This window comes from Perognathus longimembris, chromosome 15 (genome assembly GCF_023159225.1).
Source record: "Perognathus longimembris pacificus isolate PPM17 chromosome 15, ASM2315922v1, whole genome shotgun sequence".
In the NCBI taxonomy this organism is placed as follows: domain Eukaryota; kingdom Metazoa; phylum Chordata; class Mammalia; order Rodentia; family Heteromyidae; genus Perognathus; species Perognathus longimembris.
In genome coordinates, this window is record NC_063175.1 from 41,046,070 (window position 1) to 41,072,951 (window position 26,882).

A 26,882-nucleotide genomic window follows, 5' to 3' on the forward strand; every position below is an offset into this window, starting at 1 on the left:
AGTGCTGGAGGCAGACTCCCAGCCTAGGTCTCTGGCACTGGGCGTTCTTAGCGGCGGGAGAAGTGATGGGGACGGTGTCTCATTTCACCGAGCAGGTAGTTCCAGCCGGCCAGCAGAGGCGGGACTGGGCCGGGTCACCCCTAATGCGAAGAGAGAGAGAGCGCGCCACGTGTCCGGAGCGGCGCTCAGAGCACTTTGCTACCGGAGTTCTTCATTTCCCCGCGATCCTAAGTGGCAGGCACGGTTAGCACCTGCCTATTTGCGACGAGGGAGCAGCCATGGAGACGCTGAGTAACTTGCATTAGAGTTCTCCGAGTTGGGGTTGTGTGACCCTGAAACCCCAAGCCACTGCCCTTGGACTCAGCTCTGCGGATTATTGTCCAATCGGGCCGTCTGCACCTGTTGAGGCCCCCTCTGGACGGGAGGAGGAGGGAGGAGGGAGAGGAGAAGGATCCAGAGAAAGGCCCGGAGGCGCACCCTCATCCGGATGCTGGGCCCCGGGGCGCGGAGAGACAGCCTGGCGCCTTTGTATCTGGGAGGGGGTGGCCTTCCTTCTCCCGGATTGCGTCCCCAGCAGGCGCACGGTTTGGGGGTGGGGGTGGGGAATGGCCTCTCTGGGGAGAAGGCAGGAGCGAGTAGAGGATTTAGATGTCTAGGGGGAGGACAGGAAGGTGAAGTAGAAGTGACAGGAACCCTGGCAGCCCGCTGAGCCCACCAGCCGGGAGGCCAGGCTGTTGCGCGCGCGGGTATCCACGCGGATGTGCGTGCGGGGCGCTTTCATTCAAACTTTGGGAAGTCTGGGTTCCGTCGTCACCGAAGGTGTGACCAATCAGAGTCTAGAGAGGGGAATAAATTATGCAAATAACCATCTGGCGATGGGTCAGATGACTCCAAGGGTTTAAAAAACTACCTCTCCAGGAGTCCGGCGGAGTGACAGCGGCCAGCCCCGCTTCCCCGCGGCCCTGGGTGAGGGCAGGTCTGGTTCTGCAACAAGTCCTGCCACTTTCTCCTCCCGGCGCGCCGCCGCGGTCCGCGCAGCCAACTTCGCGACTTCCATCTCCTCTTCCAGCTCACTCCCTTGTGCCCACTTTTGGGCTTCCCGGCGCGGGAGGTGGTGGTGGCATTCTTTTTGTTGTTGTTGTTTTGTGTTTTTTTTTTTGTTGTTTTTTTTAAATCCTCGGTTCAGGGGAGGGGGCGTGGCAGGGAAGGATGAGAAACTCCATTCTTCTGTTCTTCTTCTGGAACGTCTATTGTTGCTTTGCGGCGGGAAGCCCCACACCCCTGGGTCCGGAGGGACCCCTGGAAGGTAAGGTGCAGCGCGTTTATCTATTCATTTTTACTCCCTTTTCCCCCTCAGTTCTTTTCGGTGCCAGGACCCTCTGTCCTGCCAACCTTTCTTGTTTCTGCGGAATCCTTCTTCCTTTGGCATTGGCGCTATCCATGTTCTCCTCCTAGGTCTCAAAGGCTACTTAGTGGGGAATGTGTTACCTTGCAAGTCACCCTGAGGCCGCAGGTGGCTAGGGTGTGAGCGCCCCATCTCCCTTTCCGTGGTTCCCTTAATCGGCGCTGTCCAGCCTGCCGAGCTGCTTGCCAACAGCTCTTCAACCTTGTCTTGTCCTAAATCTGCTGATTTCCCTCCAGCCTCCTTGTAATGCTGGTGTGTTTCAGAAGTTAAGGGGTCAGGGTCACCTGGCTTTAGTTTGAGGACCGCTTGAAGCACATCGGTAACTCGGGTTGAGAAGCTGCCTGGCCAGGTCATACCTCCCGATTTCAGCCTCTTCCTCCCCAACATCTTTTCCCCTTCCACTCTTCCTCTTCCTTCTCCTAGCCTCTAGCCTTTCTTTCTCTTTGGTTCTGTATGGTGATCTCTTCCGTTGATGGCAATTTGCCCTGGTGGAGTGAGGATAGGGTCACTTAGTACAGTGAAGAGGAGGAGCCTCTGAATCTAGTCCCATCATTTCATTTACTGATCTTCAGAAGTTGGCCAAATGCCATTGTTCTGTGTTTGCTTGTGCAAGCATGGAAGTGTTCATTTGAATGAATGGGAAATCTTTAATTAACACGCTCCCAACTCCTGTGCTCACTAGAAGTAAGACTCAGGGCAGCTCTCTCTGAAGCATGTTAAAGTTCCTCCCAGCTTTCCTGTTCGGTGCTTCTGAGTATCTGGGACCATTTCATTCATCCATGAAGTATTTATTCCTTGTGTTTCTGCTTATTGCTAGCCACTCCTCCAGGAGTGGGGTAGACAATAGGGAGCAGGTGGCATTTCCTGCCCTAACTAACTAACTAACTAACTATATAAATGGTGCCGAGGATTATGGAGGAAAAGAAAAAGAAAGCAGGTCTGGTTGGCAAAGTAGTACATTTCAATTTGTGATTAAAGAAGACCTTCCCGAGAACCTGACCCTTGAGCAAGAAGCCAGGGGGCTGGGGGGAGGAGGGAATGAACCATAGGAGATCTGAGTGAAGATAATCATAAACTCTCAGAGGCTGACATGACCCTGGCCCCAAATAGCAGGTATGAAGCTAGAGAACTGTGAGTGAGATCAGGCCAGATGGCAAGGTGAACCTTCTATGCATGGAGATACGTTCATCCAGCAGACAGACCTCTTTTCTCCTCAGCCTCCCCATCTGCTCTGTGCGTGAGTGGCTGTCTGGATATAGGATGGAGGAGCTCTATTGAACTAGTTATTCAGATTTCTGCCAGTTGGAGCCTCTGTTCAGTATTTTCATGAAAGTTACCCGAGTTCTGTTCCTATGGGTCTAGCTGCACTCCCTGGGGAACCTTGTCCTTCTTACATCTGACTCATGTTTCCCCCACTGTCCCCATTGTCCCTGATACCACCACTCCCTCCATAACTGTAATTTCTCTTCTATGATCTTGATCCTTTCCCTCCCTCCCTCCCTCCCTCCCTCCCTCCCTCCCTCCCTCCCTCCCTCCCTCCCTCCCTCCCTCCCTATCTTTCTCTCTCTCTCCTCTCTTCCTCCCTCCATCCCTCCCTCTCTTTCTATCTTTCTCTCTCTCCTCTTTTCCTCTCTCTCTGTCCTTCCCTCCCTCCCTCTCTCCCTCCCTCTGGTTCTATCTTTCTTTTTTTTTGTGTGTCAGTTTTGGGGCTTGAATGGGCTCTGTCTCTGAGCTCTTTTGCTTAAGGCTAGCACTTTACCACTTTGAGCCACAGCTTCACTTTTTTTTTCTTTTCTACCTTTATTTCTTTTCTATCTTTATTTCTTCTCTCTCTTTTTTTCTTTCTCTCCTTCCTTCCTTTGTATTTCTTGTGCCAGTTCTGGGACTTGAACTCAGGATCCAAGTGCTAACAGTCCCTTAGCTTTTTCACTCAGGGCTGGTGTTCTACCACTTGAACCACAGCTCTGCTTCTGGTGTTTTTTTGCTAGTTTATTGGAGATGACTCTTAGATTCTTTTTCTGCCCAAGCTGGTTTTGAACCGTAATTTTTAGACCTCAGCCTTCTGAATAGTTAGGATTACAGGCATGAACCATGGTGCCTAGCTTTCTTTTGTTTCTTAACTACAGGATAGATTAAACTGCTGGATGGTATCACCACTGCTGGGTGACAAAAGTGTGTATTTATCTCCCCAGCTCAATATGAAATAATGTTTACCAACATGGCTGAAATAAAGCAGTGAGCACGGTGTCTACCTAGTGTTACATGACCATCCATGTGTGGGCTGTACTTTGGGAGTGGGGCTGTGTCCTAAACAGTACTGCATATAAGCAATGAGCTGATGAGGTGGCATTGCTCCTCTGAGGAGTTTCTCCATAGTCTTTGTCATTCATGTAACAAACTGAGAGGATGCCTGGCACCTGTAGGCTCTACAGAGGGCCTTGAACATGCATGAGGTCTTTGCAGTAAGTGTTGGAGTTGAGATAGGATGTCAAGGAAAGCTCTGCACAACAGGCTGACAGCCTCTAACTTGCCATTGCAAAATCCCAAATATCTTGAAATTAGAAAATGTATTGGAAACTTGTTTGGCAGCCAGCCAGACCTGACCTTACCTGATCTGAACTCATTTGGCAGCAAAACCTGGCCTAAGCCAGCAGGGGGCGGTTTGTAATCTTTACTTTTGCCCTTGACTGTGAGTGGTCTTATATTACTCTGCAGAAATAATAGTGTTTAGTTCATGGGGGTATGGAGGTATATCAGACCTCCAGGAGTGTTATATAACATGCAATATATGGTCCATAATGCCTTTTAAAAGTATGGAGCTTTCTGACTGGATGCTAGTGGCTCACGTCTGTAATCCCAGTTACTCAGGAGGTTTAGATCTAAGTATCTTGGTTAGAAGATCCTTTTTGATTATCCACCAAAAAGCTGGAAGTAAAGCTGTGGTTCAAGTAGTAGAGTATCAGACTTGGGTGAAAAAGCTAAGGGACAGTGCCCAGACCTTGAGTTCAAGTCCCCCTAACAGCACCAAAAAAAGTGGGGGGAAGGGGAATATTTTGAATTCTGAATCTCAACTAGTCCTAATGATTTCAGGAAAAGAACCAAAGAGCCATGCTGTAAAAGTAGGAATGTGAGAGAAGGAAAAAAAGGAAGTTAATTTGGTAGGGAAGCATAGAGTGAAGTAAGAGAGATACCTTTTTTTTTATTTTCAAGCCACAATAATTAATAGAAATGACTAAGACTCAGTGAGTATAGATGGTATCTTTATGATTCTCCTGGGAAGTGATGAGCAACATGCATCAGGTATAAAAATCAAAACCCAAATTCCTCATGTAATCTGAACTAAACGCAACTAGAACTAGATCACAACTTGCTTACTTCCAAGCCACTGGAAGCACCCATGCTCCGTTCTTCCTCCCTAGATGAGCTCCCCAGAACCAAGGAGGTGCTGATATCAACCAAACCCTCTGTGAAGTTTAACCTCCGCACCTCTAAGGACGCAGAACACGAAGGATGCTACTTCTCTGCTGGCCACGATCAGCTTTTAGAAGACTGCGGCTTCAACGTCACAGCTAAAACATTCTTTGTCATTCACGGATGGACGGTGAGCCCAGCGAGGGAGGGAGCTCTGTGGCTTTATACAAGATTTGCTTCCTTTTGTTTTGGTCAATTAAAAAGAATACGGGTGCTTCCAGATTCCAAATGCTCTCCCCCGCTTTCCTTGTGGGCTGCTTGTGTTTCCGACAGCTGTGAAGAATGTAATGGGCACTTGGTGGAGGGGGCAATCTGGACTCCAGCAGGGTGGCATTTAGTGCTGGCATACAGCGGGCTTTCAGAAAGTGGCTCTCCTGAGGGCAGCATCCCAGCTTCACTGGGTCTGAAGGACCCTCTAATTACACTTAATTACATTGGTCAACCACTGCCTGGAGGGGGCCATCCTGCCTTCCGTGCTGAGCTGAGCTGAAACAACTTGACTGGCACAGAGACAGTTTATGAGGGGCCAGCTGGCCTGGATGGCTGACTGCTGTTGGCATGATGCCCTCCTGTTTGCATAGAGATGGCTTCGTTTAAAGGCACTGGGGCTCTTTTTGTGACCTAGCTGAGCAATTCCCGTTGAAAAGCCCATGACAAACTTCAACAACAACAAAAAGTTTTCACACTTAGCCTCAGAAACTCTTGGCCAGAGAGGGATTTATTCATTCATAGTCTGAAGGAAAATGGCAGTATGAAGTGAGCAGATCTCTGCCTGGGTGGGTATGTTCTCCCTCTTAATGATGAGAAATTCAGATCTGTTACATTCTTTCTGGGTTTTTAGGTCTATCACCAACAGTTAGGGCCAGAGTTGGAGTTGGGGAAGGTAATGTGAATGAAGGCACGATTAAGGGACTGTCCACCTGTCCTGCAGTTGGAATCATGCATTTGAACTATAATAAAACCCTCCTGTCAAAATGCAAACTACTTACAGTCACTTACAGGCTGCAATTTACAAATGGGGTACATTCCAAAAAGTTCTTTTGTAATGTGTTTGGAACTTGGAACAGCACTTTCCCATAGAAAGCAAGATTTGTAAATAGTGTTTGGGTTCCCAGGCTAGGCATAGAAAATCCATTTATTTGATCATGTACTTGTGGATGGGTTTACAACTGGCTTTAGTCACCATTTATAACTTTGTTTCTGTGGGAAAATGTGTTCTGAGTTCTAATTTGGGATTCCAGGGATGGGTTTTCTGTCCTCTGGGGTCAAGAGAGATGGCAGAGATGGGTTGTAGGAAGGAGCCATTTGTTAACTCTGTGTTTGCCTAGGCGACAGCATCTCCCTGCATCTCTAAGGGAGGAGCCAGTTCTCCAAGGCAACCATCCCTGGCTGCCTTTGAAGGCTGGACCAAGCCACTTGTCTGACTGTGATAGGAACTAAGATTAACTTCATGCTAGCATCCCCACCAATACCTATGCTTCAAACAGTGGGACAACAGCACAGGACATCAACTATGAAAGCTTCGGTGGGGAAAACTAGGGATGTAGAAAGCAATGGCAACTGAGTGTCAGAGGCTCACACCTGTCATACTAGCTACTCAGGAGGCTAAGATCTGAGGATCAGCTTAATGCCAGCCTGGGTAGAAAAGTATGTAAGACTTTAATCTTCAATCAAATGTACACACACACACACACACACACACACACACACACACACACATACACACACACACACAGAGGCGGGGGGGGGGGTAGAGCGATGGCTAAAGTGGTAGAGCACCAAACGAGTCAGAAAGCTAAGGGACAGCATCCAGGCCCTGAGTTCAAACTCCAGTACCATCACACACATTCACACACACACACACACACACACACACACACACACACACACACAATGGAAGATATAGCAAGTTAGCCTCTGGCTTGCTTTGCTCATGGATATAAAGGTTCTAAAATCAGATGGAAGAAAGTCATGGGACTGAATTCTATATACAATAGGTATCCTGGAGCTCAGAATAGTCCTAATAATAAAGATTCCTCCTTTGCAGATGAGCGGCATGTTTGAAAATTGGCTCCACAAACTTGTATCAGCTTTGCAGACAAGAGAGAAAGATGCCAATGTCGTGGTGGTTGACTGGTTGCCCCTGGCTCACCAGCTGTACATAGATGCAGTCAGTAACATCGGTGTGGTGGGACACAGTGTGGCAAAGCTGCTTGACTGGTTGCAGGTAAGTGGGCAGGAGGGGGAGTTATCACTTCTTATATCTCTTTCTCTCTCTTATATAAACTAATATTTACATTATATACATAATACACAATGTAATACATACATTGTATACATAACATATTATATTATATATGTGTATACATTATATTAGTATATGTAGTATTGTATATGTATATCACAGGCACATATATTATGTTTTGAATGGCAGGATGATAATTCCATACAGTCTGCTTTGTCATAAGCAGGATGTCAAATTCAACTATTCTTAGGAAATACTGACCACATGTGACCTTCCGGACTTTGATCAAAATCTTTGGCATTAAATTTTTTTCCAAATTAAGCATGGCATGAAATATTTGAAAGCTGAGCCTTTCAGAAGGCTTTTTAAAAATTATTGAGGGATCTCTGGATCTTTCCTTAATTTGCTGTAAGGAAATTTGCCTCATGGCTAGTTACTTGCTGATCTTAGAAGCCGATTCCCTTTGGTTGGTTGGGAATGGACAGCATCCAGGACAGGCTTAGAATCTTAAGTAGCTACAAAGTCTGTTCTTGCGTCTAAAGTGTGTGTGTGCTGAAGGTGGTTGGTTCAAATGAATGTGACCTATTACCTCCTTTAAAATAGTAAGTGTGCAAATAGCTTGAGGTAGTGTGTTTGCTTTTCATAAGTCAATGATTTGCCTGAGATCAGAGGACTTAACTGGGATAGGAGGGGCTAGGGCACATTGGCAAGGTGACCAGTCAGGGCTATTCTAGCCTGACCTTCCTTTCAACCATGGAAATCAATGAATCCAGAAATCTGGTTAGGATTCTAGAGCAGATATCTTTTCTCTGCCCAAATTGCTGCAGACAGTTTGATTCCAGAACTAGGGCATCAAGGCCCCCACTAGCTGAGAACCTAGAAGGGGGACAAAGCTCTAAGTCTGGGGTCCAGGTAGACTTGTGGTGGGGAGGTCAGCAACTCCTGGGGGCAGAGCAGAGGTGAAGGTCCACAAGAGCAGGCAGGGAGCAGGTGCCACAGGCTGGAGCTGGCACTTTCTTCTCCAATAGATATGATATGTTTGTCCTCAAATTGCTGCTCCCGCTCTCCCTGCTAGATACTGTCAGGGAGAATAGAAAACACACAGGGAACATGAGGGAACAGTCAGACACGTGGCCTGCAGTCATGTCCTCAACCCCACCGCCTTGGCATTTGAAGTGCCACCTGCTACTCTTGACCTCCCCGCCCTGGCTGTGATCCGTGCTTACATGGCCTCTGACCCATGTTGCATGGCCAGCCATGCTCAGGGTAACTACAGGGTTCCTGTGACTCCTCCTCCGAAGGAAGACTTGCTGAATGGTTGGTGGCTCTGGGCTCAGGACCATACTCTTTTGTTTTGTTTTTTTGCCAGTCCTGGGGCTTGAACTCAGGGCCTGAGCACTGTCCCTGGCTTCTTTTTGCTCAAGGCTAGCACTTTGCCACTTGAGCCACAGTGCCACTTCCAGCTTTTTCTATATATGTGGTGCTCAGGAAGGGAACCCAGGACTTCATGTATAGGAGGCGAGCACTTTACCACTAGGCCATATTCCCAGCCCCTCAGGGCCACACTCGCGCTCACATGCTTTGGTGACTTCTTTCAGGGGAAGAATGGCTTTTCACTTGGGAATGTTCACTTGATTGGCTACAGCCTTGGGGCACATGTGGCTGGGTATGCTGGCAACTTCGTGAAAGGAACTGTGGGCAGGATCACAGGTAAGCTCTGCTACCACCACCACTAGCAGCCATGTCCCCCCTGGTCCCTCTACCTCTCTCCAGCCTGGGTGTTCTGAATTGTCGCCTCCAAATGAGGCTGCTTGTATTACTTTTAGTTTTGGAAGGGATCTGGAGAACATCTAATCTGGAGCATTTTACTAATTGAACATCTGTGGGCTCCTCAATAGATAAAGATATTTTTTGTGGAAGCTGTCTTTGTTCATCTTGGTCATGTTAATCTTGCCATTTGGGACTCTTCCTTCACCTGGTAGAATCTCAGGGTCTCAGAGCACCAGTGGGTACAGGTTGGAAGCACTGGTCTAATCCAATAGGTGAAGGAATATTCAAAAGTGAAGTCCTTGCTCAAAGCATATAGCTAAGAACTGAAGGACAAAAGCTGGGGTAAAGCCCCAGTCCCCAACCTTCTAGGTGTTCATTACAGGGGTAGTCTTACTACACTCACAAGGCTCCAGGGACTGAGGCAAAAGGAAGAAATGATAGCTTCTACCTCGAGTTCCAGGTCATCTATCAATAGCCTCTCTCTGATGTTAAGGTTGTGTATTTAATAATTCTAGTAACTTATTTAGAATGTGTGGTTGAACTTTGTAATTAGAGACTTTTCTTTTTTTAATTTTGATTGTCAAACTGATGTACAGAGAGGTTATAATTTCATACGTTGGGCATTGGATACATTTCTTATACTGTTTGTTACCTCCTCCCTCATTCCCCCCTCCCCCATAGCCCTCTCCCTTTCCCCCCATTTTAAAGAGACTTCTCTTATACTGGTACCCAGAAGGCCAATAGCACAATGAATTTTCCATCCTGAAAACTGCCTTGTAGTGAGCTTTTAATGTTAGAGTTTGAATTAAATCATTTAATGCTTGTGCCATGTCTGAAAGACTTTCTTTGCCATTTTGAGGCCTCTCAGATAGGTAAGATCTTCCTCTTCCCTAAAATGAGTGGTATTGTTCTGACCTTTTTCTCCTTACCACATACTTGTACATGGACACAAGATTCTGAGGGTGGTGCCTTAGGCTTCTTTCTGTTGCTACCATTGCATAGCATAGTCTGAGTAATTTCTAAAGAACAGAAGTTCCTGTGGCTTCTTCTTGCTGCTTGAGATTATGATGGATGGGCTTGGAATCACAGAACAAGCCTGTCAGCTTGGGGCTCTATTTCTCTAATAGAGCAATAATGTCATCACCTCTATCTCTGAATACTATTGACATTTGAATTTGGGGAATAATTTTCTACACATGAACTCTGCGTGTGTGCTCATGCGCAGGTGTATGTGCATGTATGTGCTGGTCCTGGGGCTTTAATTCAGGACTTGGGTGATGTCAATTTTTTTCACTCAAAGCTGGGGCTTTAACCCTTGAGCCACAGTTCCACTTCTGGCCTTTTGATGGATTAATTGGAGATAAGATCCTCTTGCTTGGGCTGGCTTCAAACTGCCATTCTTTGATCTCAGCCTCCTCAGTCGCTAGGATTACATGCATGAATCACTTGTGCATAGCTACAAGTGAACTTTTTAGAGGTACATTTAAACCAGGAAGGAAATATTTAATCATTTTTCTTTTCTTTAGTGTTTTATTTTATTTTATTTGTTTGTTTGTTTGTTTTGCCAGTCCTGGGCCTTGGACTCAGGGCCTGAGCACTGTCCCTGGCTTCTTTTTGCTCAAGGCTAGCACTCTGCCACTTGAGCCACAGCGCCACTTCTGGCTGTTTTCTATATATGTGGTGCTGGGGAATTGAACCCAGGGCTTCATGTATACGAGTCAAGCACTCTTGCCACTAGGCCATATTCCCAGCCCTAGTGTTTTATTTTAAAGCAAGACTCAGGTACAGAGGAATTCTTCAAGAGTGGTTTAATAAAGGTGGAATTTCAGGTGTTGGCAATAAGCTGGTAGGGTAGTTTTATGTGTTTTTTTTTTTTTTTACTGAGGTTTTATTGGTTCTCTTCACTGTGATCTCTGTGCTTAAGTCTAATATATTCACACATATAGAGACATATGCTTGTACATTCCACTAGTGAAAGCTTGAGAACCTTGACTTTTATTACCAAGATGGCAGGGCTTGAGCTATTTAAAGTGGACTGTGATTGTATGGTCACCCTTGACTTCCCATTAACCCACTGCTGGTGCAAAATCGTTTTACCCAAAACCACTCTGGGTCCAGTTGTTGGAGCACCTCTCCCTGAATGACAGAAAAACAAAGCCAGGTCAGCCTGGTGCAGACTTGGCACTCAAACACACCCTACCAAGGTCAAGTCCCAGTGTCCTTGACAACTAGGACCAACTGCAGACCTTGCCTTGCTCTGTTTCTAAATCTGAAATAAGCTGGAGTTAATGGAGGGGGGCGCTTTCTAGTTCTTGCCCCCTGTTTATTTGGGGCCAGCTGCTGACGTGAAGGCTTCTTGCCTGTGGGCAGCTGAGGAGCTGGCAAAATGCCTATCAGGCCTGCATGGAGCTATCCCTTCGTCCTGTCTCTCTGTGTATACCGGGGCTGACTTCTGTCCCATGTCCAGCTGCACTTCAAGAAGTATTTGGCGTACTGTGTCTGTCTGATGGAGGAGGTTGTCTCCTCTCCATTTCCTTCCATTGGTAGACTTCTTTTGGGCTTGTGAGCCTGCTTGTCCTGACTGATAAGAGACTAGATGTTGGAGATTTCTTGGGGTCCTCAGGCCATTGATACTTCTGAGCTGTGGCCACCAGTAACTTGGGGCCTGCAAGAGCACACATGAACCTCAATTTTCCTTGGGTCAGAGAGCATGGACTGGAGTTGGTGGGAGTTTTACTGTCTTCCGTTCCATCTAGCAGTCTGTGACTTCTAGTAGACTAAGAAAGTATACATTTCTAAAGAACCGCTAATGAATTCATTTAGGAAATGTGTGTGTGTGTGTGTGTGTGTGTGTGTGTGTGTGTGTGTGTGTGTGTGTATGCCAGTCCTAGAGCTTAAACTCAGAGCCTGGCTCTGTCCCTTAGCTTTTATGCTCAAGGTAGTGTTCTACCACTTGAGCCATACCTCCACTTAGTCTAGCTTTTTGGTGGTTAGAGATAAGAATTTCATAGACTTTCCTGCCTGGCCTGGCTTTGAACTGTGATCCTCAGATCTCAGCTTTCTGAGATTACAGGCATGAGCCACTAGTGCCCCACAAGAAACATCAATGAAGTATTTACTGTGTGCAGCTTCTAGGTTAGATGCTGCCTCATTGTCAAGTACCTCCAGCACCCTCATTTGACAGGTAACTGAAGAGATACTTCATGCTATCTTTAAGTTGCATAGCAGAGGCTTTGACAGGAAAAGGAGGATGCAATGATTAAAAAAAATAGGACAAGTATCTTGTATCCTGTAAACAGCAGATTCCAGAAGCTTCTCTTAGCCACTGAGCCATGTGGCTTGTCTTCTAGAAGTGCAGAAAAACAAAAATAAAGTAGAAGTGGGATACCTGTGACTTAGGAGGCTGAGAACTGAAGATTGCAGTTCATAGCCAGCCCAGACAGGAAAGTCTGTGAGACTGACTCTCATTAACCAGGAAAAGTTGGAAGTGGAGCTTTCACTCAAGTGGTAGAGCACTAGCCTCGGGTGAAGAAGCAAAGGGACAACACCCTGGACCTAGGATCAAGCTCTGCTACTACTACTACTTACCACCACACCCACACCCACATACAGAGTAGCGTAGAAGAAGATTGTGTCACTTTTCCTCTTAGTCTGTGGGCCATGGATGTGTGCAGAGACTGTCAGAGAGCAGGCTCAGCCCGGGTAGGTGCTGGCCTGTGAGATCCCAGCTGCCCACATTCCTCCAGAGCAGCTTGGTTTCCATGGCGCTGCCTGTCTGGTGGGGACCTTTGTTCATACCAAGCACAGAGCCTCTCTCTTGTTTTGGTTGCAAAGAAGAATGTCCTTTTCCCTCCTTCCTTTTCTCTCCAGTGCACATGGCGAGAGGCTGAGGCGAGGCTGCTTGTGCCACTACTTTGGTCCATGCCCCCTCTGAAAGGTGCCGTCTGGGAGGGCACACATTTGTGCCATCGTTTCGGGAGGGTTGGGGTGAGGGATGAGCCCCTAAAGCAGTCTGAACTCCATTTCTGCCTTGGTTATTCATAAAGTCATCTAAGCCTCTGGACACTGTTTTCATCCTTGGCCAGTCTTGCGAGTCCTGGGCACTGTAAGCTGACTGCTCACTGTTGACAGTATGTCTGTCTTTTGTTTATCCTCAAATTGACCTCTGGGCTTCCCACTGTGCTCCCTGGGTATTGTGCTGGGGAGGGAGGACACAGCTCTGCTACCTATCTCCTCCTTTCAGGACTTAGTTTTTGGCCACATCACCTCCTGGCCTTGGTGCTTCTAGACTGGGAATTCTTGGCTTCTTTCTGGTTTTTTTTTGGGTGGGGGGGGGGGTGGGCAGGGTCTTACTGTATAGCCTAGGCTGGTCTTCAAGTAACAGTCTTCCTGCCTCAGCACTTCCTCCTGAGTGCTGAGGTTTCAGTCCTGCATCACAGTGCTTGGCGTAGCCCAGGGGTTCTCAGCCTGGCGGTTATGGACACATAGGGACAGATGCTGCTTTGCTGTGCCTGCCTCGTTGTGGGGAGGGGTCAGATATCACCAATGTCCTCTGGGGTTGGGGGGTCAGTCCCAGTGGCTAGCCATTCAACGCCACTGTTCCAGATTAAATACAGACCTTCCTTTAGTTCTCATTTATTAACTTCCCCCTGCTCTTCTCTATGGGTCTATATGGCCAAGAGCCTTTCTGGCTCTCATAATCACCTGGGCTTGAGAATTCCTTTCACAAACTGTATAAATGAAGGCTTTCTGCTTCTATTTCATAGATGGTCCTGTTGCACAGGCAAATCATGGGCCACCTAGAAAAATCAATCTGTCTTTCTGGGTTGCATGGTAGATGCCCCCAGTGAAATTTCTGGGAGGTCAGGCACTTGGAAATTTGCATTTTATGCACTGCATGTTGTTTTGGGATGGTTTTTTCCATTTGTGGGGCTCAGAATTAAGAGATACCCAAAGCCTCTCTCATGGCTGGGATTAGGTGCCCAGCCCCCCTTTCCACCTGCCCCCTGGTTGCCTCTCCATACAGACAACGCTTTGCTCCTGTCTCCTTCCGGTTGGTTTTTTTGAGAGCCACCTCCGAAATTTTAACAAGTTCCCCAGTGCTCCTGGTGCAGTTTCCAATGTGAGGACCTGCACGTTAGTCAGTGTTGCTTGCCGGCTCAGCCTAGAAAGTTTGGAGGAAAAAGAAAGGTTTCTTTCGTCTATGAAATAGAGGAATTGTGGAGGTCTGGTTTTGGATTCTCACTCTATTGGTGAGCTTGAAGATACTTCTCTCTTTCTCCAGCCCATCCGTGGGCCTGATTCATAGATAAAGGTAAGGGTTAGTTCAAATACAAATTGTGCAGCTTGGGAGGCTGAATTCTTTCCAGCTTGGTTGTTCAGGAACAGTTTTATTGGAAATGGGTGCTGAGGAGGCTTGCAGTGACAGCTGACTGTGTTGACTGGCTTAGGTCCAGCCGAGTTCTTCAAACAGCTCAAGTTCTGGCTGCCTGTGGTGGCTCAGAGCTGGTAGCAATGTGAACCTTGTGGCTGGTTTACGGGGCTTGGAAGTGTCAGTTCTATGACAGTTGGATTTATACCCACCAGGATGTCTTGGGTCAACTGCACATGGAATTGGGCTCCTTATTTTCTTCCATGTGTGAATTCATCGTGCTGGACTTGGAGGGTGCTTTTATTCTGCTCCCTTAGATTTGACACTCCAGTCAAGAAGCGTTGACTTAGCCCATCTCCCAGTGTCTGTTTTGGCCTCTCCTGCTGCAGGTCTGGATCCTGCTGGACCCATGTTTGAAGGGGCTGACATCAACAAGAGGCTCTCCCCTGATGATGCGGACTTTGTGGATGTCCTGCACACTTACACACGCTCCTTTGGTGTGAGCATCGGGATTCAGATGCCCGTGGGCCACATTGATATCTACCCCAACGGGGGTGACTTCCAGCCGGGCTGCGGATTAAACGATATCTTGGGATCAATTGCATCTGGAAGTGAGTTTCTCGTGTACTGTGTCTTGTGCTTGACTCCAGCTAGACCTTCTCCTCCTAAATCAGCCACACCTGTCAGTTCCTCCAATTCCATTCCATTTGCCATTCTCACTTCCCTGCCCAGTTGCCCCAAATGTCATAAGGTTCTGCATTACCCTACATGGCTGTTGATAGATATCACACTCTGGGTTCATGGTTGTCATTAATGTCTTTTTATGACAAAAACAGTACATAGGTGTTTACTAAAAAACAATCAAGCAATCCTGAATTGCATAAAGCCAAAACGAACACTTGGATGTGTTCATTCAGTCTTTTCTCTTTGCAATTTTTCTGTGTGTATAGATATATATGTATATATATATATTAAAAAAAATCACATTGTTCTCCAACATTCTTTGTTCAGTCATGACATATTATAGACAGTCTTAAACACCAGACAAGGTAGTCTTACTAACCTTACCCTTTCTTATGGACTGCATAAAATTCTGCACACACTACATTTCAATTTTTGGTAACATTTTATCTATTTATTTATTCTTGCTGATCATGGGGCTTGAACTTGTGGCCTAGGTACTGTCCCTTAGCTCTTCTGCTCAAGGCTACTTTAAGCCACAGTGCCACTTCCTTTGGTAACATTTTAAAGAGGCAAAACTAAGAAGCTTTTTCTATTGCCATTTGTCCTCTGAATGCCTAAGCCTATTCTCAGCAGACTTGGGCTGGGGTCAGTTTGCTTGTTGAAACTGCTGGGCAGGTCAGTGGGCAACTGCCATGGAGATTTCCCATTCTCACACTCCCCTGGGGGCTGGCAGCATTTCCCAAGTCTTAGCTTCAATCTCCACTCCGACATTCTGCCCTTTAGATGTCCCACTTGGTCACTTGGTGTTAAGACTTCCCTTCTCCCAGTGTGATGAGTTTCCAAGTAGCCCTAAGATTTGGGGGCCTGATTACTCCTGCCCCTAGTTAGAGGATGGTGACAATGCAAGGTGCCAGTAAGGCTGCTGATACTAGTAAGTAGGATACTAGTAACTAGGAGTGTAGGTGGCTTTGTCATATTTTAAGGTCTCAGGAGTTACTTAGACTATTGGCTTTGGTCTCTGACTACAAGAACAATATTCTCTGGCTCAAAAGAAATCCAATTTTTTTTTTTGCCAGTCCTGGGCCTTGGACTCAGGGCCTGAGCACTGTCCCTGGCTTCTTCCCGCTCAAGGCTAGCACTCTGCCACTTGAGCTACAGCACCACTTCTGGCCATTTTCTATATATGTGGTGCTGGGAAATTGACCCCAGGGCTTCATGTTTATGAGGCAAGCACTCTTACCACTAGGCCATATTCCTAGCCCAAGAAATCCAAATTATAGTCTTACTTCTCCTTCCTTCCTTCCTTTGTTTCTTTTGTGCTGGTGCTGGGGCTTGAACTGAGGGCCTCATGCTCTCATTTGGCTTTTTTCCCTCAAGATCTGCTGTCTCCTATGCTCTCACTTGGCTTTTCTCTTCGAGGTTGACGTTCTACCACTTGAACCATACCGCTATTTCTGCTTTTTTGCTGATTAACTGGAGATCAGAGTCTCTTGCATTTACTTGGGCTGGCTTTGAACAGAAATCTTTAGATTTAAGCCTCCTGATTAGCTAGTATTATAGGTGTGAATCAGCAGCATCTGGTTCCAAATTATGCCCTTGACAACCAACTATCTCCATAACCCTAGCCAGTTGTCTCATTTCTAAGCGCCTTTGGGTTATGGGTTATAATTGAAGGGAACAAGCGATGTTGGCATTTTCTTAAAGGGTCACTTGGTAAATATTGTAGGCTTATAGGCTATACAGTCCCTTTTTTTTTTTTTAGCTCCACTCTGCTGTGATAGCATGAAAGCAACCATAGACAACACATAAACGAGTGACTATGGATGGTTATTTCCAATAAAACTTTATTTACAGGAGTATGGAGCCATCATGTCAGCCCTAATTTGCTGAGCCTGGGATGAGATGAAGGGTAGCATTTTCTGCACTTTCTAACCATACAGCACTGTTAGGACTTAGTGACTGTACCACGTGTATCTACAGCCCTCGGTTTAGCCCTTGCAGAAACTCCCTTGTTCTTTATTTCTCTCTGTGTATTAGTGATGTCTTCTTACCAAGAGAGCAAACAGCTACCGGCTGGAATGTTCATAAATCATTTCCCTTCATAGGAGCCCAGCACATCCCAGGCACCTTATTAACAGCTTCACTAAGCACAGCTTTCACTGATGAGGTGTCTAGGAAGTGTTGATTCAACATTGTAATCATCCGGAAAGGGCTTATTCTGCATGTGTTGCTTTTCTCCACTTCTCCAGCAATCGCAGAGGTGATGAAATGTGAGCACGAACGAGCTGTACACCTTTTCATTGACTCCCTGGTGAACCAGGACAAGCCGAGCTTAGCCTTCCAGTGCATTGACTCCAACCGTTTCAAAAAGGGGATCTGTCTCAGCTGCAGGAACAATCGTTGTAATAGCATTGGCTACAATGCTAAAAAAATGAGACGCAAGAGGAACAGCAAAATGTACCTTAAAACCCGTGCAGGCATGCCTTTCAGAGGTAATCTTCCAGTCACAGGGTGACCCTTTGTCTTTCTCCTTCTTAGTACCTTTTTCCTGAATAGGAGTCGTGGCCAGCTCAATTATACCAAGTTATTGTAGATCAGATCATAATGTTTGTTTGTTTTGTGTTTTTTTTTTTTGCCGTTCCTGGCGCTTGAACTCAGGGCCTGAGCACTGTCCCTGGCTTCTTTTTGCTCAAGGCTAGCACTCTACCACCTGAGCCACAGCGCCACTTCTGGCTTTTTCTGTATATATGGTGCTGAGGAATTGAACCCAGGTCTTCATGTATACGTGGCGAGCACTTTACCACTAGGCCATATTCCCAGCCCGATCAGATCATATTGTGCATGCCCCATCAGTTATTCTCTAAAATGAATGGCAAGGACTCATTTTGTGACCCCACAGTTATAGAATCAGTGGCTTAAATTTTGTCGGAGTTGAACTCTCCAAAACTATTTCATAGTTGCTTTCTCCTTTGATTTCAACAAGATGTGAAGCAGAATGAATGGAGGATCAAAATCATTTACATTTTTAGAATGTATTATAAAACCACATTTTCTTGTTTTTGTGTCAATATTAGGGCTTGAACTCAGAGATAGAGAACTTTAGCTTTTTCTCCTCATAGTTGACATTCTACTACTTGAGCCACAGCTCCACTTCCAGCATTGGCTTGTTAATTGGAAATAAGAGCCTCACAGTCTTTCCTGCCCAGGCTGACTTTGAACGGTGCTCTTTAGCTCTCAGCCTCTTGACAAGTTAAGATTACAGGTATGAGGGGACTAAGAATATGGCCTAGTGGCAAGAATGCTTGCCTCATATAGATGAAACCCTGGGTTTGATTCCCCAGCATCATGTATACAGAAAACGGCCAGAAGTGGCGCTGTGGCTCAAGTGGCAGAGTGCTAGCCTTGAGCAAAAAAAAAAAAAAAAAAAAAAAAAGCCAGGACCAGTGCTCAGGCCCTGAGTCCAAGGCCCAGGACTGGTAAAAAAAAAATAATAATAATAATAAAAATTAAAAAAAATTACAGGTACGAGCCACCAGTGCCTGGCAAAATGATTATGTTCTGTGGATTTTGTATATGTTGAGACTCAGAGACATTGATACTGTGTTCTTTAATCCCGGGTCACATAGCTAGAAAGAACATGGACTAAATCCCACAAACCTCTCTTTATCCTCAAGTTCATTTGATAATCTAGTGATGTCTTATGCCCTTGGACAAAAGGAGAGCAGAAGGATGCTGGAGGCTGAGCTGTACCACAAGGGTATCAGTCTCTAAAACCCAACATGCTAGATGACTCATTATGGACCCAGAACTCTAAGAGTCTGGGGAGGCTCACAAATGTTTTTGTTCTGCCATGTCTGCAGTGTACCATTATCAGATGAAAATCCACATCTTCAGTTACAAGAACAGCAGAGAACTCGAGCCCACTTTCTATGTCACCCTGTATGGCACAAATGCTGACTCCCAGACTCTACCTCTGGAAATGTAAGTCATGAGCTGCCTTTGCAACTTCGGTTCGGGACAGAGAACAAGCTTGTCTGACAAGAGAAAGCACAAAGGCTCATTGCAACAAGGGCAGAGTGTAGTCAGATTGCCCAGAGGGAGGAACTGGGTGGTTCTTGCTGGCCTCTGAGGCCTCTCTTTCTCTGTGAATTTTCCTTCAAGCCCTTGACTCAGAAGGTTTCTGGGAGGGAGGCTTCTGAGATAAATCAGCAGTAGGAGGAATGGATGGATCAGCAATATGGAAACTGCTGATTTCATTTCAGGCAACGCCTGACACCTGAGGCTTTAGGAAACCTGGAACTTCACAAACGTCATCCTTCGAGCTTCTCTAACAATGCAATGTGGGAGAGGCAGGTGGCAGTGCCTGCTTCCCACCGGGGACAGGCATCCTGCCGTTAATGTTGGGATTATGAAGAAATATCATAGATCTGGGGCTTGTGGCGCAGGCCTGTCATCCCAGCACTGAGGCTGAGGCAGGAGAATAAAAATGGGATGTACTGGCAGGAGAGGGCTAGCACTTGGAGCGGGAGAGAGGGACAGCACAGGTACGCGCAATGTGACTTTTCATTCTCTCACTTCCGCTCCGTCTTGGTTCTGTCTCCCTGGGAACCACAAATGCAGAGATGCTCAGGAATGGTTTTGATAAGACACCAGGGGCTGTGGGAGCAGAGCTGGGCCCCTCGCTTGGTCCTGTGGAGTAGGTGGGACCAGTGGATGCGAGGGAGAATCTGCCCCCATGTCACCTCACACACAGTACAGCAGTTTCCCAGGCAGCAAAGAGCAGGACGAGTTTCTGCCTCATTTTTGTAGTGTGGAGCAGATCAACCTGAACGCCACCAACACCTTCCTGGTCTACACAGAAGAGGACTTGGGTGACCTCTTGAAGATCAAACTCACCTGGGAGAGGCCAGCTCAGTCCTGGTACAACCTGTGGAAGGAGCTTCGCACCTACCTGTCTCAACCCAGCAACCCCTCCAGGGAGCTGCACATCCGGCGCATTCGAGTCAAGTCTGGGGAAACCCAGCAGAAGTAAGTCCTCCTACCACGCTGCCCACCTACCTACCTACACATGGTGTCTCTGCTGCATCTTTCTTTTGCGCTGTGTGTACATACAACATTTGTATCCAGAGCATGGGAGCAAATTCTCAAGCAACTTTGCAAATGTGGAAATGTGGCTTTTGAATCAAGGTTTCTGGCCCTTGGCTGAGAGGGGTAGGAGAGTGGGTGGGGGCTGAAATTCAGCCCTTGCTCTGTTTGCCAAGCCCAGGGGGTGGGGCGGGGGTTGGTAGTTCTTCTAGAGCATTTAAGATGTTTGTTTTGTTGTGTTTTTTGGTGGTACTAGGATTTGAACTCAGAGTCTCCTGTTTGCTAGGCAAGCATATCCAGCCCTGAGCATGGCTTTTTCAGGCATGCTGCCTGGTTGATCTGTTCCCAGTGATCCCACAGATGGGATCTTGGAGAGGACCCACTGTTTGTTAGCATCTTGTTACTGCGTGTGTGTGTGTGTGTGTGTGTGTGTGTGTGTGTGTGTGTGTGTGTGTCCTTCAGAGGCTACATCAGGAATGTGGGCTGGGGTCCCCTCTTCAAGTGACAGGGAGCTCTCTGTGCCAAGTCAGCTGGCAGCTTCCCCATTTCTTTGAACTTCAAGCCTAGCATGAAAGATCCAGACCTTTCTATATCAGCCCTTCATAGAGTGCTGCCTCTCAGAGCAGCCTCTGTCTCAATAGGGGCCCGGGAAGGCTCAGAGCCTGGGAGACCTTTGCTATGGAGTGGCCATTGCCAGCCTTGGGGGTAGGGGGAGGGGCGGAGGCCACTGCTTCAACCCTCTTTGTCCCCTCCGCTAATGCTTTCTCCATTACGATTCTTCCCATGTCTTGTTTCTATCCATCATCTGTGGCTGGCCTGGGAGCAGAGGGAGTGAACTGGAGCCTTGGAGTCTCTCCTCTGGTCTTAACCTCAGTAAACTGGAGGGTCTTGGAGATGATAGTCCCAATCCTGTGATCTTCTCAATTGTGCATCTTATCCTTCCTCCCTCCCTCCCTCCCTCCCTCCCTCCCTCCCTCCCTCCCTCCCTCCTTCCCTCTCTCCCTCCCTCCCTTCCTTCCCTCCTTTCAGTTTCTGCTCTGACCTCCTGTTAAGTGCAAACCTATGCCTGGCTGGCTTTGAATCTCAGTCCTCAAATCTCAGCCTCCTGAATAGTTAGGATTACAGGGCATGAGCCACTGGTGCCTGGTCTTAGTTGTCCTTTTCCTAAGCCTTTGATTGTGATTTGCAGCCCAATTCCACTTGCTCTTGACAATGGCTGTGTGTGGAACACTATACTAGAGGCTCCTTTAATTCCTTTGCTTAAGGAGCTTGCAGTCTAGTGGAGAAGTCAACCATAGACCTCAAACCATAGGCAGTTTCAACAGGCATGGGCTATGGTAAAATAAGATGCTCACTTTTAGCTTCATGGCATGATAATGACAATAGCAAAAGAAAACCAAAACAAAACAGTGTTTATATGAGTATATGCATTTATACTAAATTGGGAGGTACAGAAATGGTTAGGGTCATGGGCAATGGGTAGACAGGATAGTTTCCAAGATGCCATGACTTTAAGAGGCAAGCAGTCATGCCAGGCACTGGTGGCTCACGCCTATAATCCTAGCTTCTGAGATCTGAGAATTGAGGTTCAAAGCTATGCTGGATAGAAAAGTCCATGAGACTCTTATCTCCAAGTAACCAGCAAAAATCTAGAGGTGGAGGTGTGGTTCTGGCAGTAAAGTACCAGCCTTGAATGATAAAGCCAAGCAAGAGAGTGTGATCTTGAGTTCAAGTCCCAATACCGGCATACACACACAAAAAGAAGTAGGCCACCTTGTGGGCTGTGAGAGGAGGCATTGGGAGAGGTGCGGTTAAGGCCGAGTAAGGCCATTACACACAGGCTGCTGGGAGTCCTGCTGAAGGCTCTGGCATTGGGCAGAGCATGGAACGTCTCTTTCCTCCTTCCATCTGCTGGAGTCTAGAAGGCACTGTCTGGTGCTGCCTACAATTGGGACTACGTTGGCGTTTTCTCTTTCTTCTTAGGTTTACATTTTGTGCAGAGGACCCTGAGAACACCAGCATCTCTCCTGGCCAAGAACTCTCGTTTCGCAAGTGTAAGGATGGCTGGCAAATGAAAAATGAAACCAGGTACCCAGGCTTTCTCTGTGTCCACTTACAGCCTTTGCGGATCACCTAACACACCTAGGACTGGAGATGTAGCAGAAACAAAGCAGATAGAAGGACCCTTCTTTATGGAGCTGACCTGCTGTAAGGCGGTAGACAAATGCTTAAGTGAAAATATGTAGCCAGGTGTTGGTGGCTTATACCTGTAACCCTAGATACTCAGGAAGCTGAGATCTGAGGATCGCTGTTCAAAGCCAGCCAGGTCAGGAAAGTCCATCAGACTCTTCAATAAACTACTCAAAAAATCTGGGTGTGGTACTGTGGCTCAAGTGGTTGAGCACTCAGCAAAAGAAGCTCAGGGACAGTGCCCCAGGCCCAGGGTTCAAGCCCAGGTGTGGCAAAAAGAAAGAAGGAAGGAAGGAAAGGGGGAAGGAGGGAAGAAAGAAAGGAGGGAAAGAAGGAAGGAAGGAAAGAAGAAAGAAAGAAAGAACAGGATGACGGAGGGCACAAATGTCCCCTATGGTGTTTTTTTTTTCTTTGTTGTTGCCTTTATAGTACTGGAATTTGAACTTGCTAGGCAGGCATTCTCTCACTTGAGTCATGTCTCTAAATACTATTCCATTTAGGTACCTTTCAGGTAGGGTCTCATGGTTTTGCCCAGGACTGATCTTTGACTGTGATCCTCTTACCTACATGACTGGGATAATAGGCATGTACCACCATCCCTGACTTACTTGTTAAGATGGTCCTTCACTATCTTTTTTTCTTGGGCTGGCCTTAAACTTCAATCCTCCCCATTTTTGCCTCCTAGTAGCTAGGATTACAGGCATGGGCCCCAGGACATGATAATGATGTCCCTTGTCCTACCACATTCTCTAGATGCTTACTGCACATAGACTTGCAGGAATGAGATCTTTTCGGTCACTAAATCCCTTGGGTTGGTGTCCATGTCTCTCATCTTAGACTGACATCTCCACCAGGGCTGTGGGAAGGTCCAGCTTTCCTGGCTTCCTTCTGGAAACCAGATTGTTCTAAGGAGTGGGGTCAAGGTCAAAGAAATGCCCAAAGAATGTTCCCCCAGTTTCCTGGAACTAGGTTGGTATGAGTGGACAGATGTCAGTGGCCCTGATTCTCCCTTATGAGAAGCAGGGATGCTTATGGGTGGAACTGGGGCTGACAGACGCTGGTGGCTTCAGTATCCCACTACTCCATGAGGAAAGCTCATGATTTCAGAGAAGGAAAGCCCACGTCATGGAGAGAGGCAATGGGTTCCTCCATGGGAACTTACCATGTGCCCTCTGAGCCTGAATGCCTGCTAAGGAGGAGGGAGAACTTCTCCCTCAGTGTCTCCCCCCAACCCCTTGCCTTCACTGGGTACTGCAAAGATCCTGTTGCCATGCACTATATGCACTATTGTATCCAGTGATGACACCATCAACCTCAGGAGATGGGCACTGTTTGTTGGATACAAATGAGGAAACTGAGGCTGAGGGAGATGAAGTCACTGTCCCAAGATTCCAAGCTAGGGATGGCAGACTGAGGATTTGAAGCAGATCAGTCTATTCAGAAGCCTGCTCATCTGAGCAAGAAGGTTCCACTTGCTCAGATGAATGGCCTCGCCTTGGTTTGGGTACCAATTATCAAGCAGCTGTGCTCAGGCTTAGGGGCCCCTGTGATTAACTGTCTGCCAACCCTGAGGGCCGGGCTTCACCCCCAGCTGCTCTGTCTCCTATTTAGGAGCCTCAGTAGACCTTACGCTCAGTGATCACAGGACTTACATAGTCCAAATCTTCCCATCTCATTAAGAGACTCAGTTTCCTGTGAGCTCACATGAAAGTCCCTAAATAGCCATGGAGACTGAGCACACCCAGGAAGGAGTGCTATTCTGTGATACAGAATACAATATTTTATTCTTTCTTTCTTTTTTTTTTTTTGCCAGTCCTAGGGCTTGAACTCTGGGTCTGGGCACTGTCTTTGAGTAGCACTCTACCACTTGAGCCATTACTGGCTTTTTCTGTGATTAACTGGAGATAAGAGTCTCACAGATTTCCTGCCCTGGCTGGCTTCAAACCAGAATCCTCAAATCTCAGCCCTCTGAGTAGTTAGGATTACAGATGTGAACCACTAGCGCTCGGCCAATGTTTTATTCTTTTCTGCTTCTGAACTTCAAACCAATGGAGAACTATATTTGGTTCACATTCCTTCTTCTTTTTTAATTTTTGGTGCCAGTAATGATGCTTGAACTCAGGGCTTTGTGCTCTCACTTGGATTTTTGCTCAAGACTAGCATTGTACTACTTGAGCCACAACTCCACTTTCAGCTTTTTGCTGTTTCATTGAAGATAAGAGTCTTCTAGAGTTTTCTACCCAAGCTGCCTTTGAACCATGATCCTTGGATCTCAGCCTCCTGAGTAGCTAGAATTATAGGTGGGAGTCACTAGAGCCTGGCTTCCTTTTTGGAAATAGCCAGTCCAAGTAAGAAGGAAGCCATGGCATTCTGGACATAAGCTTGCCTGTCAGCATTTGCCCTCCTGACCTCACTGTCAGACTGCTCAGGAGACTGAGGTACCCAGAGGCTCTGTGGCCCCTTCCTGCAGTGGAGACTGGAATCCAGGTCTCTTGACTCTACCTCCTGCCACACCACAGTTTTGTATGTTTCTAGAATAGCATGAAAAGACACGTGGATGGTTCTCCTTCACTTGTGTATGTGCCTTTCTTTCTTTCTTTCTTTCTCTCTATCTCTCTCTGTGTTCTTATGTGTGTAGTTGCACACGACAAGAATGCACATGTACACAACTTGGAGCCTAGAGAGGACTGTCATGGGCTGTGTCTAAGAGTGGAGCTGTGGCTTGTTGAACAGGGAGGAGAAAGAAGCTTCGAGGACCTTTCCATTGCTTCTGAAAAGAAAGCGAGGGCTGGGATGTAGCTCAGTGGCAAAGCGCTTGCCTAGCAAGTGCAACATCCTGGGTTCGATCCCCAGTACGAAAAAAGAAAAGACAAAAAAAAAAAATCTAAGTTGGCCCTGAAAAGAAAGCCAGTAAACTAGCCCAAAAGGTGTGCCAGAAAGCTTGGCCTGGAGGGTGACAACATTCTTTGATACAGGCTCGCCTTTGTGCTGGTGAGGAAGCTAACCAATATTCTCACACTTTCCTTGCAGTCCCACTGTGGTGCTAGCCTGAGGGGCCAGACAGTCCTGCAGCCCTGCGCATGCGCCCGTCCCCCGTCCCCCGCCGTCCAAGCACATGGAGGAATGTTACTGCTGAGACCCACCTAGCGACAGAACCCCGCTGAGCCTTCACCCTGGAGCCCCGGGAGGATCATGCTGGCCAGACCCCCTTCTCTCTGTCCCCTCTGCTGAACATGACTGTGAATTCTCTCAGGAGGGGCCTGTCACTGCTCAAGCTCCAGTTCCCAACTCGAGGTCGTTCTAACTCCCAAACCTCCCGCCCACCGCCGGAGCTGAGTTGCAGATTCGTGTGCAAGCATCGAGATGCCCGGGTGCCTTGTGCCCTCGGCCTTGGGCAGGCTCTCTCCTTGCCGGCGGAACCCAGGCTTTTCCTGGCAGCAGACCTGGGCTTGGGAGTGACTGTGTGAAGAGGGGCCACCCATGGGCTGGCCTCACTTGAGCCTCAGGGAGAGGCCTTTCCATCCATCAGGAGCCGGCTCGAGTGCTGGTGGCCGGGCTGTTGCCTTGGGAGTCCTGCCCAGGAACAAGAGATTGGGCCGGAGCTGAGGCCCTGCCGTGGGAGTTCCCGTGGGGTACATGGATGGAAAGTGGTTCTTTCTTAGGCATTCCCTCCAGCGCCCAGCTTATCCTCCGAAGCGCACAGCACTGGCTTTTCTCTTTTGCTATCCCTTACAGTGAACAAGTGTTGATTGGGCACACCAATGAATTAGCCTGTGGGAGCAGACATATCGATCAGCAATGGGGTTGAGATACCTAGAATTCTGTCCACTTCCCTGATCCACGAGTGCGCGCGCGCACACACACACACACGGGAGGGGAAGTAAGGAGGGGTATAGGCGAGGGACACAGGCAGTAAGAATTGGTGGCCCAAAGGCTTCTCCTTAGCTAGTGTGTGTCATTCCCTCCAAGAGCAAGGTGCTGGATCATGCACCAAGGCCCCAGTGGTGTGGTTGATTGCTACATGGGAATGCTTTGAAGCAGTCTTTTTGTTCAGGGAGTTGCAAGATGTGTTCTCTACCCCTGTTTCTGCAGAAAGTAGTGTCTGTCCACAGAGCTGGCTCTGAAACTCCTCAAGTGCTCTTTCCTCCTGGAAATATCTTGCTTTCATACCAGTGCCTTAACTTCTCACCTCCAATTCTAGATTTTTTTTTTTTTTTGGTGGAGGGGACACTGGGACTTGAACTCAGGGCCTATGTGCTGTCCCTGAGCTTTTTTTGCTCAAGGCTGGCACTCACCCACTTGAGCCACAGCTCCACTTTTAGCTTTTCTTAGTGGTTAATTGAAGACAAGTCTCATAGACTTTCTTGCCTGGGCTGGCTTTGAACTGTGACCCTCAGAGCTTAGCTTCTTCGGTAGCTAGGATTATAAATGTGAGCCAGTTCTAGATCTTGGTTGGAATTAATAAGCATGATATCAGACATTCTTTTATACTTTTCAGACAATCCACACACATGCCACCTAACTGGATGACTGGGTCATCTGTTATAAGGTGACTGGGTCAGCTGTTGTTATATTTATTATACAAAATCAAGGGCTGGTAAGATTCATCTACATGCCACCAAGACGGTGGAGTGGCCAAGCCGAGAACTCTGATTTCCTGG

The 26,882-nt window shown here is 47.3% G+C and overlaps 1 protein-coding gene across 2 annotated transcripts; it reads left to right on the forward strand.

Moving 5' to 3' along the window:
• Positions 1 to 297: 297 nt before the first annotated feature.
• Lipg (lipase G, endothelial type) lies at positions 298 to 25,755 on the forward strand. Of its 2 annotated transcripts, XM_048363302.1 has the most exons (10): positions 298 to 1,306; positions 4,825 to 5,006; positions 6,924 to 7,103; positions 8,720 to 8,831; positions 14,652 to 14,873; positions 17,196 to 17,438; positions 18,807 to 18,927; positions 19,756 to 19,974; positions 22,015 to 22,119; positions 25,252 to 25,755. In XM_048363302.1, the coding sequence occupies exons 1-10, from the start codon at positions 1,210 to 1,212 to the stop codon at positions 25,271 to 25,273; spliced, it is 1,503 nt and encodes a 500-aa protein (XP_048219259.1). In that variant the 5' UTR covers positions 298 to 1,209; the 3' UTR covers positions 25,274 to 25,755. The 2 variants fall into 2 exon arrangements, with proteins under 2 accessions (XP_048219259.1, XP_048219260.1); XM_048363303.1 differs by lacking the exon at positions 17,196 to 17,438.
• Positions 25,756 to 26,882: the final 1,127 nt, after the last annotated feature.